The sequence below is a fragment of the Lissotriton vulgaris genome, chromosome 6 (assembly GCF_964263255.1).
Source record: "Lissotriton vulgaris chromosome 6, aLisVul1.2, whole genome shotgun sequence".
In the NCBI taxonomy this organism is placed as follows: Eukaryota; Metazoa; Chordata; class Amphibia; order Caudata; family Salamandridae; genus Lissotriton; species Lissotriton vulgaris.
Window position 1 is genome coordinate 1,268,436,647 of NC_141694.1, and position 20,551 is coordinate 1,268,457,197.

A 20,551-nucleotide genomic window follows, 5' to 3' on the forward strand; every position below is an offset into this window, starting at 1 on the left:
CACCCCGCCATGCCAGCTGCCAATGCTATGCAGTCACTTATATAGTGCTCTTTATGCTGAACAATTTCAAGGTAAAAACGACATGCATCAAATAGGTACTTTTGCCAGTAAGGTAATATAAATGAAACAACCACAGGTATTGCAGTAATATCTCATACACAATTATAGGTATTACAGGCATATCATGTACGCAGTTCTATGCAGTACAGTAATAAACATTTGTTTCAGGAAGGAATATAGGGCCCAGGAACACCTGCGTTCCTATTAGACCTTTTATGGTAATTCAAAACTCCCCCATTCAAGGCAAGCTTCTGGCATCAGTATCACACCACACTCTGGGGCAAACATTGTGGTTTTACCCTGTAATGGAGAAACGAACAAGCGCCTCAAGGCATGTCATGCAGAGAACAGGATGGGAGAGGCGGAATCACAAAACAACGCTGGGCTACCTAGTTTTGTCTCTGACTTCAGTATACCCAAAGACAGCTGTACACGAGAGTGCTGTGCAGTTGCTGAAACACAGTGCAGCCCGTCTGCGAAGCTGGGAACCCTTAGCGAGTGTACTACCACCCTTCACAGCTGCAGGAGGCCGCATTGACAAGCTCCAGGGTTCCCCATGGGCGAGGTGGCGCAATCGCCATTCGGCTGCCAAGGCAACCTGTCTCCACTGAGAAGTAACTTGCTTGTTCTATGTGGACTGGTGTAGCAAACTTCAGAAAAGAGATGCATTTGTCCTTAACATGCACCAACCCTCCTTGGAGAGGGGTGAGCTGTAGGCACCCGAAGGTCTTGGCTCTCGTGGGTGGGGCGAGGTGGCACAGAAGCTGTTCGGCTGCCAAGGCAATCTGTCTACACTGCGAGACAAAAACACTCCTCAGCACACGTAGCAATATAGTTAGACACAAGTAGATCACGTGTTTCCACAGAGCTATTGCAATAAAGTACAAAAGATTTGTATTTTTTTCTTCTTTGTTGATCACTTTATTTTTATATGATTTTTCAAGACGTTTTCCACAGCCAACACGTGTTTCGTCGTTTAAGGGAAATCCTCCCACGACTTTCTCAAAGCTGTATGAAGTGAAAAGACACAAAGAGAAACTGTATATGGATTGGGACTTAATCTATAGTCCCATATGCAACACAAATACCCATAATTAACAGTATTGGTAAAGTCACCAAACCAGTGAATCAAAAAATGGTGGTGAGAAGAGAATCAAAAACAGACAAGACAATATCAATATTAACCTGTTAGTGATTAACACAGAAAAGTACCTCTGATAAAAACAGTAGGTCTATGAACCTAATAGGACTGGAGAGACCATGTGCGTGCTTATTCGGATATTGTCAGTGTTGTTTAAACGTGATCTGCTTATTTTAGTGGAAAAGGTCGTGAGTGGTGTGAAACACTCTTTGTGATTATGATCTAATTGTCTAAACTGTGCAGTAAAAAGTGAGAGTCACGTAATATAGTGAGTGGTGAAAATTGTAATAGACACACTCTTAAGATTAAATCTGCCGTGGATGTGTTTAAATACCTAATTCCTGTTGGGCACGGTCGTTCTGAAAACAAAATAGAAGGAATAATTAACCATCACTCCATTAGCTGGTTATATTAACCTTCTTTCCAGTGATTTGGGTGATTGCACTGAACTTACTTTATATGCAGTGATAATTCCAACCCGGATAGGAGTTCAATTGGAGGCGTCTTTGATTTATGATCTGGCTTCTCACGTATTTGGGTTTGCTCGTAATAATCTTCATCCGTGCTGCAAAAATATTATACAGAACTCCTGAGTGATGCTGGACTAATGATTTGCATCCTAAATTCATTCTAGAAAATGTCGCTTGTTTCGACATGATTAGGTTCTTATACACCTGTGGCTGATAATTGGTCAACCGGTATCATATGTCGAGTTGATAAATCCTTGTGTTAAATGACATTACTGTCCTTAATATAGCGTCCCTAAATATAGCGCCTAAGGCAAGCCCGTCTGCGCCCGTCTGCGCCTGATCGTAGCCTGGAGCCAGATACCCTGCCGGTTTCCCCTCACATCAGGTACTTAGTCATGGCCCCCGCACAAAATATACTAGCTATGAGTAACTACACATTAGGGACCACAAATTCTCTCCTGCCATAAAGGAAGGAGTGTGTTTTATGTTCCCATAAATTTCCCCTAGCAGTAGAGGGACCCCTTGTGTGTAAAACCTGTAGATTTCAAAGTATACTCGTCACACCACCCACAGACAATACAGAGAATACGAACATTGGTACAGTGGCCCCTCATGGTTCCCAAATTCAAACACAATCCCAAAAACTCGGAAAGAAAACAGCTAGCTGGGAATGTTTCCTGGCTAATGTTCAATCACTTCCCAAGCACGCCATCAATATTTGGGATTTGCTCTCCTCCTCTCTCCCAGATATCGGGTTCCTAACAGAAACTTGGATGAAACCCTCCTCAACACCTGCAATTGCACTTGCATTACCGGATGGGTACCGAACCGAAAAACTAGACAGACTGCGCAAGGCGGGAGGAGGGGTAGCTATTATATACAAAGACCCGATAAAAACCACAGTATTAGATCAACTCAGCAGTGATCAAATTGAAATCGTAGTGTTCACAATTGACCTCCACTCGCAGATGAGTTGGAAAGGAGCCCTCGTATATCGCCCCCCCAGGTCCCCTCTGCGACTCTATCACCCTACTCATGGACCTGATCTCCCCTGACGTAATTTCATACGATCAATTTCTTCTTCTGGGAGACCTAAATGTCCACAGCGAGAACGCCGATGACCAAGAGGCATCCACCCTTCTGACAGAGTTATCTACACTCGGACTCACTAAAACCAATGATGCACCCACGCACATTGCAGGTCACACCCTGGATTTAGTTTTATCTAATTCTCCTCACCCGATATACAAATCTACCAGCCCTCTGTCTTGGTCAGACCACTCCAAAATTGAATTTAGCTTAGTGGGGCCCACTGTGCATGGAACCCAGGAAAAACCGACCACCCGATTCTACAGACAGTGGCACAAACTGTTTTGTGTTTTTGGTTCTAGAAGGCTGTGGCCTGTTCTGAAGGAGAGTGGTGGTTCTCCTTACCTTATAGCACCGTAAAATACAGGGCTCATTTAAACAATTTGTGTTAATTTTCTATGTGGTGCCCTTTTACCTATAACTAATACCACTGTCCAGTTGATCTGTCCACCATGAGACAATTTGCAGGTGGTGCCTTCACTCGGTACTGGAAAAGGTGGTTATGAATACAAAAAGCCGGCAAGCAGGGTTTCCACCAAATCCAGCATTGCCCAGAAAGCTCAGCTTGATCATTTTGCCCCACAAGGAACTAAGCTCTCCCAAATCTCTGATGATTGGAGGGAAGCCTCTATCGGAATGAAGCAGGTAGTGAGATTTTTAATGTCCCTGAGACCTCTTTGAAAACAGGGGGCAAGCCAGCAAGCCCTTGCAGAACACTTGGTGCGGGGCACAAAGGAAGGTAGCAGGCAACAGGACAGCCCACAAGGCATATTAGCAAAATTGTGGTTTCTCTTGGCAGCAAGCAGTCCTCTCACAATGTGCAGATTGTAGAGCCAGCAGGGTCTGGTTACAAGTCCCACACAGTGTTTGGTAAGAACAAAGTCAGCAGGGCAACAAGTAGAAAAGCAGTCCAGTTGAGTCCTTTAAGCAGCTCAACAGTTAGCAGGCAACCGGGCAACAGGCCGAAAAGCCGTCCAGAGTATTCCTTTGTAAGGATGCACACTGCATGAGGAGTCCCTTGTCTTTCCAGGTCGAAGTGCTTTTCCGATTTTCCCAATTCGACCCTCCAAGTGGTGCCGGTCTCCGACTGAGATCCCTTTTGGCGTTCTTCTTACAGTGACCATTTTGTCAATTCAGAGCTTGGCAGTTGGAGGCTGGAGACTTTGGCTTGGTAAGGTTGCTCAATGTTACACTTGTTGTTTGGATTTGCTTGGCCAAGATTCTGGTTTGCTTTGGGTTAATATATTAATTGCAATTTATATAAACAGTCAATGTGGAGAGTTTTCTCGAATTTTTGAATTCTTGAACAGTACAATATTCGTGTTAAGTACCACTTTGTTATAATATTATATATACAATATTATTTTTGGCATGCCTATTTCAAACACGCTTCGAAGGATGTGTTGCTTTCTTGGAGGTACCAATATGGATTATAACTAAATCAGCCGGCTCCCCCCGAGGGGACACCAAATTGGGATATGTATATTAAAAATTGTATTTCTTCCATAATGTATAGTGCACTACGGAATAAATATACTAGGAAGGATCCTGATTTACGATGGCCAATACATGGTTCATTCGATATTAGAATAATTCAGTATGTGGAACAATGTGGGCCCGATTCCGATCCTGTAAAATTATCGTCCGTACGATTCGCACCCGAAGCCCTCTCTGTACGACTCATACACACACCGTACGACCCGACGAGTACGATCCAGACCGGGGTATCAGGATGCGAGTTGTACGGTCCATGTCAGGTAAGGGCAATTCGTACGGAAAAGCGCACAATCACATACACACCGAACGGCGAACACCCCCCATGATCGCGGGGTATGGCGCGTACCCCTGCGATCATGGGAGTACACGCCATACACCCAGTGTACATGGGGTATGCGCCGTACACCCTGCGTGTATGGGGTATGGTGAGTACCCCATGTACGCTGGGTATACACCGCATACCCCCCATGATCGCATGGGTACGCGCCGTACCCCTGCGATCATGGGGGGTATGTGCCGGTTTCGGGGCGAACTCTGCTTTTACGACTGTTTTCAGCTCCCGTAGACAAAGGGTCGTACGGTGCATACCCGACACGAATCGTACTTGCCTGGTCGTATAAACCAGCCGCGAACCATGCTGAAGTCGCGTACAGCGGTTTCCGAGTGAGACTCGTACGGGGATTTGATTCGTACGGTCTCTGTACGATTCGTATGGAGTCCAGCTCCTGGTACAAATCGTACTTCGTCGTACGTACGGGGGATGGTTGCAGGGTACGATTCGTACGGGAAAAATGCTCCGAACAGCTATTCGGAGTGCTTTTTACCAGATCGGAGTCGGGCCCTGTGTGTTTAAGTGCAAAAGTTGGCCAGATGTATTTGACTGTGTACGATTGTGAGTGAAAGAAGCGTATGAGAGAGTGAGGAAAAAGCAAGCTTTAGAAGACAAAGTACATTGCAAAAAGATCTATCTGAAAGCGCAGGAAATTAAAAATAAAGAAAAGAAAAAGAGGATAGGGAGCGCCGTCTACAGGTAAATGGCTAATACCCTGTCCATCGTCCTCTCTATCCTCTACTTAATAAACCACAGGATGATTCAATCTTGTTAGATCGCTCACTGCCACCATATACTTTTCCCTCTGCCCCCGAGGATGATTCTGTTGATGATAAATCTTCCCCAGATCAGAAAGGGACAGAGTTAGACCCTAAAGGACATACTCGCTCCTTTTTGACCGCTGACCGAGCAGCCGCTCTCAGATCTGCTGCTCGTAAGGCAGCTCGTGGTGACGCCTCTGGTCTTGACATTATAGTGGATGTTCAGCAATGGCCGGAGTCAGAGCAGTTATATTTTACAGAGTTGTTTACTGGAGAAGTAATTGCAAATTTTAGGAAACCTTCCACAGACTTAGAGCCTGTTGATATAAAACGTGATCATAAACAATTGAGAAGACTCCTTATTTTTGATACCAACTGCCTCATACATTGCCTGAGGGTTCTGTATCAATGTATTTCCACTTCATGAGTCCTAATAAACTACTTTCTTGATATTACAGCTTCCGTTCCAATCTCTACCATGTCAGTCTAAAGGACCAGTGCGCAAAAGAGCTCACCCCTGCACCAGGCGAGCCCCTGAAAAGGCTCACCCCCACAGTGTGAGCACCTCCACCCCCATGTTGGCACATACCTTGGGTGACACCTGTTTGCCATGGTGATAGCAGGACAGGGTAAAAACCCTTGATGGAGGTCCCGATTCTGTGGGTTTCAAAATTACTGTATTCAAGGTAATATAGGTGCTACTATGCCTATATTTGGTGCCTCACTTACCCCATAGCCGTTAGTAGGCGTGCAGGTGTGCTTCACCTCATGAGTTCATGACAATACTTGGTGATTTATGTATTTTGTTCAATACATGCACATTTTCATGTCCTGCTAAATGTGTCGTTGGTGAATCTTGCATCGAAATAATTACGAGTATTATTTCAGGATGACATTATATGTGCTGTAATGATGTTCCATGACGTATGCAGCATGGAAGTCTTTATCTTATTGCACTAACTGTGATGCTATGACAATTGCCAAGTTGGCAAAGTGATTATTGGCTTATGTGATTGGGATCTGTTTTCTATGCTATAAAGAAAGGTACTTTTTATATATAATCCTGTGTGGAGTCTCTTTTGTGGTGTATTTATTACGTCACTGCTGTGTGTGTGTGTGTGTGTGTGTGTGTGTTGCACAAATGCTTTACACATTGCCTCTGGGATATGCCTGACTGCTCGTGCCAAGGTACCAAGAGAGTGAGCAGGGGTTATCTTGGGTCTGTAACTCCCTTACCCTGACTAGCGTGGTGGGTTCTGTTTGGCTTAGGTGCATACCCTAGCTTACCAGAAACCCCATTTCTAACAATATTTTAACAAGACATCTCACCGTGATTGTTTGGAAATCTGGAGCTCACACCACCCCAGTCGTATTGACCAAGCTACACCCCGGGCCCAGGATGTAGCATTAGGGCCAGAGCTGCCAACTGTGGAAGTGGGGAACCAGGTTCAAGTCTTAATTCTGGCTCAACATCCTATGATTCTGGGCAAATAACCTAATCTACCCGTGTCTATAAACTATGGATGTAACTTTGTGTAATGTAACTGGTGCTCTGGTAAAGCACCAGGCCTTCAGGATGAGTTTGTGCTACATTTAAAAACTACAGAATAATGCACTAAGAGGTAAAAACAAAGCCTTAAAATCAGGAAATACAAATAGATTTCCGTTTACTGGCTGATTTGTACAAAGTGAAAACAGAAAACCTGGATAAATTGTGTCTTTCCCACGTAAATTGTGGGATATAAAGCAAACATTTTATTTCACCAAAACTCTTTTTTCTTCATTATTGCGTACAAAAACACATTTGATTTTGTAAATTGTCTTCCAGTTGTACAAAACTATCACTTTTAATAAGTACTTATCAGTGCAGTGCCATAATGTACCCATCTAGTGTCAAAGCTTCCACGTTTTAAAGAAATATACTTTTTTGAATTTGAAGAGATTTTATCATATTTTATGTGATGTTTGTTATATGATTTACATAGCAAATATTTTCAGGACTGGGCTCATGCATAGGCGCTAAGATCTGAGCAACACTTGGCTCAGCTCTCCCTGTTTATTTTTTGGCTCGCTCACCTCTAACTTCACTGTGAGAAACGTATTTGGCCTTTTACCAGGAGCACATCCATGCCCAAAGTAGTTCCATTCAGTACAAGGGGCTACTATGGTAATATCTGCCTTTGAGAACAGTTATTTTTGCATTTAGCCAATGTTTTTTTTTAGATTGGCAAGTGACCTGCAGATATTGGAGAGGAGCGGTGTTAATAAATTCTGCAAAATCCATGATGGCAAACAAGGCTGGCCTTAAGCATGGTCGAACTGGGCCCATGCCCAGGGTGCTGACAATCAAAGGTATTCTGGTGCTGCCTGCAGCAGTCTTCCTCTGACCTGGTTCCAGTGCTTAATTTGTTAAAAATAAACATAAGTGCCAGGGCCCTCGTCTGAAGGATACCTCAGTTTTGACCACACATTGCCACTGTACTTACACAACTTCTAACCATCACACCGAAGTGTGACAATTGAGACTGTTTGAGGCGCCAACGCTTTAACAATGGCTTGGGTGGCAGGTATTAGTTGTTTTTAATGTATATTGAATTTACAAACAACTGTTTTTCTGCTCATCTTTAAATTACACGAACAGCACCACCATGTGGCAGCTTCAGGCAATTAAGTGCCAGTACAGAGCACCGAAAACCACAGGCTCAAATTAAGCACTGCAGGGCTCTGAAGAAAACTGTGTTAAGGACTGTTTCTGTGAGCTCCTGCAACCATATCTACATGTTGTGTGTTTTCTTCTCCTAGCTCTCCTAACTCTGGTCGCCCTCAACTTACCATTTTTCCAATAAACTGTCAATTAAAGACGGCAGGTGGGAGGGGCGCAATATTGAGTTTCACCCAAGGCACTATCTGTGCTAAGGCCAACTCTGATGTCAAAACAAGCATTGACAAAGGCAACCCAAGGCCTCTCCTTGCCAGTATTTATATTTATTTTCCCTGAAACTTGCAGTTTTTACTCCCTTTATAAAATGATGGCCACAAGCCCCAGAATGCAAAGGAAAGTACATGGTGATTGGATAAGTGAGAGTTCTGCGTGTACGTGTCCCTTGTGTGCAGGAGCTGTACTTTTGGTTTACCTGTGTGTGTGACCCTGTGTGCAGGAGCTGTACTTTTGGTTTACCTGTGTGTGTGATGTGTGGAGCTGTACTTTTGGTTTACCTGTGTGTGATGTGTGCCCCTGTGGGCAGGAGCTGTACTTTTGGTTTACCTGTTTGTGATGTGTGCCCCTGTGGGCAGGAGCTGTACTTTTGGTTTACCTGTGTGTGATGTGTGCCCCTGTGTGTAGGAGCTGTACTTTTCATTTACCTGTGTGTGATGTGTGCCCCTGTGTGCAGGAGCTGTACTTTTGGTTTACCTGCGTGTGTGATGTGTGAAGTTGTACTTTTGGTTTACCTGTGTGTGTGATGTGTGGAGCTGTACTGTGTGATGTGTGCCCCTGTGTGCAGGAGCTGTACTTTTCATTTACCTGTGTGTGATGTTTGCCCCTGTGGGCAGGAGCTGTACTTTTCGTTTACCTGTGTGTGAAGTGTGCCCCTGTGGGCAGGAGCTGTACTTTTGGTTTACCTGTGTGTGATGTGTTGCCCTGTGCGCAGGAGCTGTACTTTTGGTGGCTGTGCCTGTGTGTGATGTGTTGCCCTGTGCGCAGGAGCTGTACTTTTGGTGGCTGTGTGTGATGCGCGGTGCGCACGAAAAAGAGGTCAATAAAGAAAAAAAAAAGAGAATATGTGTAAAATGCATGGAGGCCTCGGCAGGGCCGGCGCTAGGCATGGGCAGCGTGGGCAGCGGCCCAGGGCCTCGCAGTCAGGGGGCCTCGCGCTTTCAAATGCTTCAGAGTTTGGAGGCCCAGGGGGCCCAGGAGGCCCAAGGGATTTAATCAATATCTGCCTGCCTTGGCCTAATCGCTGCATCTGCATGAAGATAGCAGCGATTAGACAGGTCATTCAAGAGCCCTCACCTGTGAAGTGCGCCCTGCCCCTGGTTGAATAAGAAGCAGGATAACCTGCAGGGCGCTAAAAGAAAGATAGAATGACGGCGCCTCACACTGAAAACAGCTCAGCTCACCCAGGACTAGGGAAAGGGAGCACAGAGTAAATGAAAGGGGTGCGAAATACGGAATCAAGTGAGAGGGGGCGGGGGGAGCAGATAGGTGTGATAGCAGCCAGACAAGAGGTGCAGGAAGAGGAGCACAATCAGAATATAAAATTGGCTGGACTAGGGCTTTCAGTGTGCTAGGTCCCTCTAGTCTTTACCTGGTGGTAAATTAAAATCGACATTGCAACAGGCCCCTACCGGACCCTATATTCATGTCCTTTACTTTACCTACAAAAACAATGATCCTGTATCAGCACAATAATTGTATAACACAGTGGCCGGGTTGGACATTAGGGTAATCAGGCAGTGTGTAATGGTCCAATCTGCCAGGTTAGTATTTGACTTGTTTTTTGGGCTGTTTGTTTGCCTGCTTTATGGTCAGACGAACATGTTTTTAATGTTGATTTTCATGATATTAAAACAAACATTGCCTGCAGCAAAATCAAATTATGCAATCTCTCATACCTTACAAAAAACGTAAACAGCATGTCTTTACAAGTTAAAAACTGCCCTAATTTTGACACTTTTCTAGCTAACTAATTCACTAATGGGGGCCACTTTTATTTTTGTGCTGGGCCTATTTCCTGACCCTATGAGGTCACTTCCTGTCAGGTTAAATCTTATGCAAATTATAGGGGCCTCGCATGTTCCTATTCTGCCCGGGGCCTCACAAATCCTAGGACCGGCCCTGGGCCTCGGGGATGAGGAGGAGGAGAGAGATAAGGAGGTGGGGGGAGAGAGAGTGAGAGGCGCTCAGGAACACTTCCAGCAGTGCATGCAACTAACTGTCAGTAAGTTTGGCGCGCAGAGCCTCGACGCTGTTCCTGGAGCACCGCACACCAGCAGCGCCTGCCTGACCGGGGCATTCGGAGTGGGCAGAATGGCTACTTTTGACGAGGTTTTGAAAGAAGTCGGGGAGTTCGGGAGGTACCAGAAGAGGGTCTTCCTGCTCCTGTGCATGACCGGCATAACCTTCGCATTTCTCTTCGTCGGGGTGGTCTTCCTGGGTCAGACTCCGGAGCAGTACTGGTGCCGCAGCCCAGCGGTGGCCGAGCTGAGCAGGCACTGCGGCTGGAGCGCGCAGGAGGAGCTGAACTACACCGTGCCCCCGGCGGGGGGCAGTGCAGCGCCCGGCCAGGCGGAGGGCAGCTCGGCGCACAGCCACTGCGAGCGCTACGAGGACAGCGAGTGGAACCGCACGGCGCTGGGCTGTGGGGGGCCCGGGGCGCCGCTCTCCAACCGCAGCGGGGCGCTGCTGCGCTCCTGCCAGGGCGGCTGGGTCTACCAGGAAGCGCGCACTACCATTGTCAGCGAGGTAAGAGCCGCCACTGCTCCATTTCTCAAGCGCTCCAGCACCCCGCATAGGGGTAGCACTGCAATATTTCAGTTGATTTGGGATATTTATATGTTGATGGATATTAGGGACTAGCATCCTGTAGATGTGCTGCGAGATAGAAGAGAATGGACCTCTGCTCTGGTAACTTGGATTATGTAGATTAAAATGTTAGGGAATTGTATTGATAAATATGTTCTGAAGATTCCATGTAGAAGAACAGCTGCACTGCATGTAAATAAGCACCAGAATTACTGTGATTACTAGATGAGGATGTACGTGTGTTGGGGAAAACAAACAAATTAATGTATATATATTATATATATATATATATATATATATATGTATATATATATATATGTGTATATATATATATATATATATATATATATATATATATATATATAAATACTACAATACAATTGCGACACACCTCAACTTAAAAAAAAGTGACTGGCAGCGGGGGTAACCTCCCACCAGCTTTTTCATTGAAATCACCTAACAAACTAGAAACATGTTATAATCTCACATGGCTTGCACTCACATGCTGCACTTTCCCTCCCTCAAAACGGTATGGAAGAGATGCACTCCCCCTTTACCGTAGTTAATTTATTTTGCAGGTAAACATACTCATATTCTCTATTATTATAGTTTCTGATCTCTGAGAGTTTCCCATGCCCCTGGTGAGTTACTGTGACAGTCTTGACTTAAATTTGTATTCATTAATTTATAAAGGAATAAGTAGTTTATTAGATTCCAGAATGCAAAGATGAAACCTGGACTGGGCAAACTTCTCACATATTGAACTTGGACAGAAACATGTGGCAGTCAATTACTTGCCCAGTCAGTACTGAAAATCTGGCAATTGCACCATGGTTTTTGTATGATACAACATTGTTCCTGCCAATTCCATGCAGCATTGTTTCATCATGCTTTATTTTTTTTAAAGATAAACAAAATAGATCTTAAATAACAAAAAAGCTTTTCTATTTACCATGTAGTTGTTTGCAATAATATCGAAAATTTCAAGTTGTGTCAAGACAGGTTCCATCTAGACTGTATTCGTTCACAAAATCTGTACATTTTATCTTTGCACGTGAACTGCAGACTGCCAAACACATGCAAAGATTTAAAAAATGAGGAGAAATAACAACATTTCTCCTTATTACTTCTGCTTTAGGGAGGCACGGGATTTTGTCTCAAATCCTTGTCTACAATTCTTCGTAGATAGAAATTTACATCAAAACTCATAGGTGGTAGCATGGCATCTCCTATGCTCCACCCATGTAACGCCTCTTGATGCAAAGTAACACTAGGCTGTGCATTGTGCTTTGTTGTGTTACTTTGGGTAGAAAATCATGATTTGTGTTTGCTTATTAATCCCAGCAGAAGATGCTGCCCTGGGTTGCATTTTAAAAAGTAACACAAACCCAACATAAACTCTTTGTAAATCGGGTCCTCATTTCTTACCGTTGCGGCTTACCGTTGTAATGCTATAGGAAGACTTTGTGTAACTTTACTGGGTACTTTAAGCTGTTGAATGATGTAATAACCAATTTAAAGATGCAACAATGCCCCATTTGATGGACTGGTAGACAGGCGTTTGGCCATAGTTGGAAATGCAATCATTGACAAAGCCATTAGGTCTGAATTTTCTGTGGTATTGCATGCAAGCACAGCCATGCGCAGATGATACTTGCGTTCAATAAAGCATTCAAAGTAGACCTATTGGCTTTGCCATTGCTTGTTTAACTTTGTTTAGCCAGCGAAAGCTGCTTCACTACTTGTAGATGTAGATCTCGTACTTGTTAAAGAATAAAACTAGAATTAGAAGCCAAAGCTGAGAGTATATATATATTTTTAAATAATACTGGACTGGTAGTGCAGTGAGCTGGCATTTTGTTGGAGAGCAGTTGTTGAGGCGGGCCAGCCAACAAATTAACAGAGAGCCAAGCCAGAGCTCAGCCAAGGGTCAGCTCTGGCTCTACCAGCCAGTGTTCGAGCCCTGCCTTAAAAATATTTGGCACGTCAATCATACAAAAAGTGTATTCTTTAAAACGCAGAAGCATTTCATTTTAGTACATCATATTATCTCTCTACATTGAATATTCATTAAAAGTGCAGGTTTGCAAGCTTCGCCCTGAGTAACATTACTGTCACCCCTCGATGACAATGATATCAGTGAGCTAAAAAGAAAATCAGTGGCCATGTGCACCCTATATGTGGTCTAGATTCTTATTACAGACGGTGCAACATTTCAGGCTATTACATTAAACACAATGCAATTTTGCACAGCGCACATCCTGAACTCACGTGTTTGAATGTGTTCTCTTGTATAGCAATGAACAACAAGCATTGAAAACGCAATCGGTCACACATTTGTTTAAGTTAGAGCTATTGAGAAAAAGAAAATTGCCTACCCATCAATATTTTTGCACAAAGTTCAAAAGGTCAAAAAAGCGTTTGTCAAGTTTGACCAGCTAGTGCAAAAATATTGGTGGGTAGGCAATTTTCTTGTTGTTCTCATTTGAATAGGGTCCAGCTTACCCACTTGTCCTTATGGGCCTAACCCCCTAGGTTTTCATGAGTTAGAGCTATTGGTATTGTAAATGGCAATGTCTTTTGCGTATGTGTTAAGGTGTGTATGTATGTGGTGTGTAGTGGTCATGCTGTGAGTATAGACGTTGTTAGTAATTGTGATGGACGACACTGTTCGTGCTTTGTGATGAGCACTGATGTTTGTGTGTTGTGATGCACTGTGGTATTGCTGTTGTTTCATATACATGGCTGACTCTTTAGTGTGATGCAGTTTTGCTATTATTGTGTGATGCACGGTGCGATTTGTAGTCTCTAGTGAACAGTGTTCTTTTTAATTATATGATGCAAAGTACTGTTTGTGCTGTGACATGTGCATTGGTAGCTGTGGTGTCTGCTGGACAGGGCTGTGTGTAATGGATAGTGTTGTTTGTGTGCTATTTGATACACAACATTAGTAATGAGTGTGTTACACAGTGCAGTTTATTGTATGGTGCTCATTGTAATTTGTACTCTGTGATTGGCAGCATTATGGGATGGGATGTGCTGTTTGTACTACGGGATGCACAGTGCTGTTCGAGCTGTGTGATAAGAAGTGTTGCTTGTTCTGTCCGATGCCTATGCTGCTTGTGATGAATACCACGGTGCTTGATTTGTGGTGCTCCATCTGATTTATATTGTGTGATGCATAATGCTGTCTGTGCTCTGTGATGCCCTGTGTAATAAGTTGCATAGTGGATTGTAGTGTGCGATGCTTCATGTTGTGTGTGCTAGACAGCTCTGCTTGTAAGTGATGAGCACAGTGTTTCTTGCACAGTGTGATGCTCATTTTCGTATGTGCTTTGTGACTGACACGATTGTAGGATTCGCACTGCCGTTTGCCTAGTGGGACACCCGTGCTCTTTGCACTTTGTGATGCCAGTGTCTGGAACCTATCGTGGGCAGTACTGCTTATGCTCTGGCATGTGCCGTGTTGTTTTACTAGGGTGTTGGTGATTTGTGGTAGATGGTATTGAGTGGTGCGTGCGCCGCTTTACTTATGGTGTGCCACACTTTGTTCATTGTGTCGTCCAGTGCACATTGGTGTCTGTTATCGATAGTGTGATCTAAGGCTGCGCTTTATGATGTTCAGCTCTGTCTGTGCATTGTGCAGTGTGTGCACTCTGCTCTTCATAGAGTGATGCAGTGTGTCCTTCATCAGGTGGGTTGGACAGTGCTGTTTGAGCTGTGTGATGCACAGTACTATCACTGCTCATGTTGTGTTGAATTGTGCACCAAACTGTTGGAGTGAACTATGTACAGTGTTTGATAGTATAATGGGTAGTGCTATTTACGCTCTGTGATAGGCTGTACTCTTTGATAATGCGATAGAAAGAGTAAAGAACAGTCCCTCACTTGCTGTCTGATAGGTAGTGCTGCTTGTGGTGTATGATGCACAGTGATGTTGCCGCTTGTACTGTGTGATACGTTGTGCTCTTTGTTGCTTTGCGATAGGTAGTGCTGCTGTGTGCCCACAGATCCCTGAGTGCCGTTTCTTGCCCTCCCTCGAGTTCTTTGAGCGTGTGCTGTTTCTGTCAGTTTCTCTAGGCTTAGGCCCAGGGCTGCACTCTACCTTTCTCTTTTGCACGTCTTGCTCATCTCTCTGGTCTCCTCAGATGTCCATCGCTCTGCTCCGCAAGCTCCAGACCATACAGAACACTGCAGCCAGACTTGTACTCTGCATCCCTCAACACGAACACATCACCCAACATCTCGGGAACCTTCACGGGCTCCCCGTTGAGAAGATGAGAAGAGAGATACTTTCAAGATACTCACCCACGCCTACAAATACCTACATAACACTGGACACCAATACCTCAATGAAAGAATCTCCTTCCCCCTACCCAAGAGAAACCTTCAATCCAGCAACCTTGCCCTCACTGAAATCCCAGGCATCAGCAGACCCAGAACAGGTGGAAGAGCCTTCTCCTACATCGTGGCCCAAGCCTGGAACGAGCTCCCAATCGACATCAGACACGCACCCTCCCTGACAATCATCAGGAAGACACTCAAGACCTGGTTCTTCCACTGACCGGAGTTGCTTAACCCCCCCCCCGCCTTGATACTCTCCCCTGATTGATCGCTCCAGCAACTCAGATCTCGGATACCCTATTCTAACGATCCCTCAGATCTCTTCAGGTTCCCAGTAGTCGATCGCTTCTGGGCTTTTGATGTGGCACACTGAAGTGGTCTGTGAGCAGCGTGTGGTGCCCAGTAAATCATTGATAGATATTGTAAAAAAAAAATATCTGTCCCAAAAACACATAAAATAAATAAAAAATTAACACGGATGAGGGGGTGTAGTATCTCCCTTTGTGTGGACGCATTGCGGGGAGATGTAAAATTGAAGCTATGGACTGAAACCAACAGCTACTCAAAACACGAGTGCTTGTTTTCTGGCCCAAAACAAATGTTTAAAAAAATGCCGGAAGTTTGAGATATGGCCGGAAGTGAAATGGCCCTTGTAAGAGGGCCAGTGGCTATGGGTGTGACAAACACACCAAAAGGAGGGACAAATGGCACAAATTCACAACACGATTGCAAGGCAGCTCAAAAGGCACAGAGGCTGCAGGCCCAGACAGGTGAATTGAGCTGTTTGCGACAGCAGAAAAGGTTTTTTAAATGTACAATATCAAAATTGTGATTCAGTAACCTGTTACCGAATTGCAGTTTGGGTTTGCGAGTCAGTAGTTGGAAGTGGCATGTTTTGGGCAGTCGTTCCTATAACCGATTAGCAGTGGTATGTATGACTGTTTTGTGACCAAATTATGATCGCAAAACATTCGACAATTTTGAGCTACGTAAACAGTACACATTAGAGTGAGCCCCAGAACATCACATACGCAACATGGTTCCAAATCATATAGCTGGACTGGGGTTTGCCAACTCAACAGCACATCCATTTCGTCTCAACAATGCATATCTTTCTAACACTCTATAAACCAGTCATCTAGAAGATGATACGCAACATTGCATTACAGCCAAATAACTGGCACATATGCCTTCAGACTCAACCTCCACCACAAGCCAAGCATGGGATAATTGTGCTCTGCAGCAGAATGAAGCCAACTGTAGACTTCTTTAGCATGCGCATCCGCAAACACAATGCTCCACACAGATCCATAACACAATCAAGTTGGCTACTATCCTATTGAATTCATCACCTAACTATATCTTCAGAGCCTCATCAGTGGTAGAAACCGCTATATAAATACAGTAAGAATACAATATGTTAGCCTTCTGCTACATTGATGGCCAGGACCGTACCGGGGCACCAAAAGCAGCGCTGGCAAAAAAGCTCACACCAGCCCCACCACCCTTCTTTTCCCGCTCTGTCTCTCTCTCTCCAACAATACATCCATTCTCTCTCTCTCTCTCTCTCTCTCTCATTCTCTCCTCGCTCCTTCCCTCCCCCTCCTCTCTTAACCCATTGAGTGCGCGCGTCAGACAACGGCCGTCGCAAGCACTACCTCGCTAGTGCTGTGCACGTCCGTTGGCCGACACAGCCTTGCCCACCGTTTAAAACTCCCGCACCGAGGCGGATTTTGCGCTGCGGTTAAGGAGTTAAAGCCCCCTTGGACTGCTGCAGTTCTCATCTGGGAGCTGGGGAATGTGCAGCAGAGGCCCTGGGCTTTTAAGAACCGGTTTCCCAATGGCTCCAGCCCATCAGGGAAATGCCTATTAGAATAAAAGGCCCGTCCGGCCCTATTGCTGGCCTCTATCCAGTGTAGCTCACTGTTTAGTAAAACAAAACACAACCAAATAAAGCACAACCATAGAGTGTACATCCAGATTCTAAAAGATCTTCTGGATCATGTGATGCCATATACAAATAACTTAACATAACATAACTTAACATAACATAAGATGCAATGTTGAGCTTCCAACGCGATTTCAAAAGTTCCAACCGTTTACCACAGACCTAAGGTTGCCACATACCTGAGGATATCACCCTGGGACACAACACGGACACTGATATAATTGAACTTGGTTAAACTTTTCACATGCCTCTTTTCTGACTAGTAAAGTCTGAACACATGATAGATCTTACCCGTCTTTATTCCAGAACCAGGTCCCCATTTTTAAAGTAGTATGCTTATCTATATCAGTTTCGAGTACAAGCAGGGCGTGTGTCATTTCTTCATATTTCAAAGCACTGGCCAAATGCTTAACAAGAAAAGAGCATTCTCACTTCTTCACTAGGAATAGAATACTTTTGCTCTGTCTTTATCCATTTAGTAATCTCGCTCAGAGCTTCTTACATTTATGGTAACCAAATGCTCATTGACACCTGAACTCCATATTTCTCATCTTGAGATTACTCTGGAAAAATAATTTTCCACTTGATGAGAACCAAGACTGCAACTTTCAAATTAGATCAGATTGTTCATTCAAAGCTCAGGACACAAAACATGTTGTCTCAATAACATGCAGTCAAGTCAACTATCAGCTTTATTCGATCTAAATAAATGAGACCATAAAAGCACATCAAAAGAAGTACATATAATACAATTAAAAATCCCACGTCATTAACTACAATACATTTTATAATGAATTCATTTCATTTCATTCAAGCATTCATCGATCATATTGATCCCCATTTGTCTCAGCCCCGATTAAGTTTTATACATTCAGTTTAAAATATAGAAAAACAAGAAATGAAGGAGTGCAAAAACCTTGACCCAGGGTCCGCCATACATTCCTATTCAAACCTCTTATTATATTTCATAGTAACAGATTATTTAAATATTTGTTAAAAAACAAATTTTATAATATACATATCATATAAAATAATAGTAATAACCAGTTATTAAACCGCCATAAATCAAAGAATGACTTACCCAATATCATTCCTACTTAATACTATCATCTATCACCTGAATGTCTGACAAAATATAGAAAGACAAAAAATCGACCTACAAAAATATCGGAGCAAAAATATCGATGTCAACAATATCGACATCCTATCTACAACATAGTAAGTTAAAAAATATTGATGTCAAAAATATAGTTTTTTTTAAAATATCATTTTTTTAATGAAAAAAAGTAAAATAAAGAAAATAATACTTAAAAATATAATAAACCTAGGTAAAAATATTTTATAATATTTAAAATGAATAAGTTATATACAAAATGTAATAAAAAATGTATTAAACATATACATAAAGGGGTCGATTCCGATTCGGTAAAATGCCCTCCGAATAGCCATACGGTGCTTTTTTCCCATATGAATCGTATGTAGAACCATAACCGTACATATGATGTAGTACGATGTGTACCCAAAGCAGTTCTCTGTACGAATCGAACTGAAGACCGTACAACTCACAAATCCGTACGAATCGCATTCGGAACACGCAGTACGCGATGTACGTAAGGATCGAAGCTGCATTTTCCGACCCAGCAAGTATGAATCGAATCGACAACACTCCGTATGACTTTTTTTTTCTACAGGAGCTTAAAACATCCGTAAAAGCAGATTTTGCCTCGAAATGCGTATGAAACGCCCCCCCGGTTACGGTAGGTACACCCCATGATTTCAGGGGTACGGTGCATCGGGTTACGATTTCAGGGGTACAGTGCGTATGTCCTCGTGCGTACACCCCATGATCATAGGTGTACGGACCATAGGGGTACGGTTCGTACACCCCAAGGTCGTAGGTCTACGGTTCGGACACCCCATGCGTACACCCCTTGATTTTAGGGGTACATGCGTATGTGATAGTGTTGCCCTCCGTACAAATTGCTCATACGCACACACTCTTCTGTTCAACAAATAGTAACCTTGTGAGGGCTTTTTCTGTTTTTCCAGCGCCTGGACGCCTCAGGGCAACTGCAGCGCTCTACAAATCCCATTTTCATTTCATTTCATACGCGACGTTTACCGTTCAAATCGCTTACTCATTACCCGGTCCGGCTCGTATTTGGCGGGTCGTACGGCATTTTTGCGAATCGCACGGTTCACTGTGCGGGTGGATGTCGTACGGATTTACACTTCATTTTCATACGGTTCGCAATTATTCGGACATATTTTCTCGCAAAGGATCGTACTTCGCGATTCGGACGGATCCGACCCCTAAACTGGTAATATAGATACTTACTTAATTATCAATTTTAATAATTATTTTAATAACTTATAATCAATTATAAATATTATAAATCACAAGTTCATCTATAAACATAACATATTAACATAAAAATTTAATAATTTTGCAAAACAAATAAAAAAAATGTCCTCGTAATATATTTTAAATTAATTAAATAGTACATTTACTAAAACAATACAAAAAATATTAAATAACAGAGGGAACAAAATTACTATTCCCTGGCAAGTGAGTGCAACAGTAAGGAAAATGTTGGATAGCTTAGGGGTAAATATTACTATTCCCACTCCAAAGAGTGCAACAGTAGGGAAAGTGTTGGATAGCGTACGGGTAAAAATTACTATTCCAACTCCAGAGAGTGAAACAGTAGGGAAAGTGTTGGATAGCGTAGCCGTTAAAAATAACATACTTATAAATAAACTAATATTTAAAAATATGTAATAAATTAATTATTAAATAAATCTAAATTATTTACGAATACCAATAAATAATGATTTAAAACATAATTACCAATGATTAATTAATATCCAATAAATTAATTATTAATACACAACTATAAATGTATTAACTAATTAAATACATATCAATTACTTTACACACTATTCCCCCATAAACGCACAACAAACGCAAATAATAATTTAATACACTTAGCATAATTGTCAATGAATCAATTAATAACGATTAATTACCAATTAATAAAGATTAATTACCAATTAATAATTAATTCACAATAATATAATTAGAAAAAATAATTTATGAAAATACATTATTATTCAATTACATTTAAATTACTTCACACCCTATCCCCTATAAACCCATACCCGCTACAGAACATAATTATTAATTAATTAATTAATTAAACATTTGTACCAATTAATACAAATTAATAACCAATTAATTAAAATTATTGTATAATTCCTAAAAATTAATAAATAATTTAGTATCATTCAATTACTTCCCACCATATTCCCCTACAAACCCACAACCCGCTACAGAACATAGTTATCAAGTAATCAATTAATTAAACATGATTACCAATTAATAA

At 42.8% G+C, this 20,551-nt stretch overlaps 1 protein-coding gene across 1 annotated transcript in view; it reads left to right on the plus strand.

The window, feature by feature from the left end:
* The first annotated feature begins 10,275 nt into the window (after positions 1-10,275).
* The window catches only part of SLC22A3 (solute carrier family 22 member 3), an 821,636-nt gene continuing 811,360 nt past the window's right edge, over positions 10,276-20,551 (plus strand). Inside the window, exon 1 of the mRNA XM_086927388.1 lies at positions 10,276-10,813. Within this exon, the coding sequence (XP_086783514.1) occupies positions 10,379-10,813 (435 nt within the window). The 5' untranslated portion in view covers positions 10,276-10,378. The remainder of the gene's footprint in view (positions 10,814-20,551) is intronic.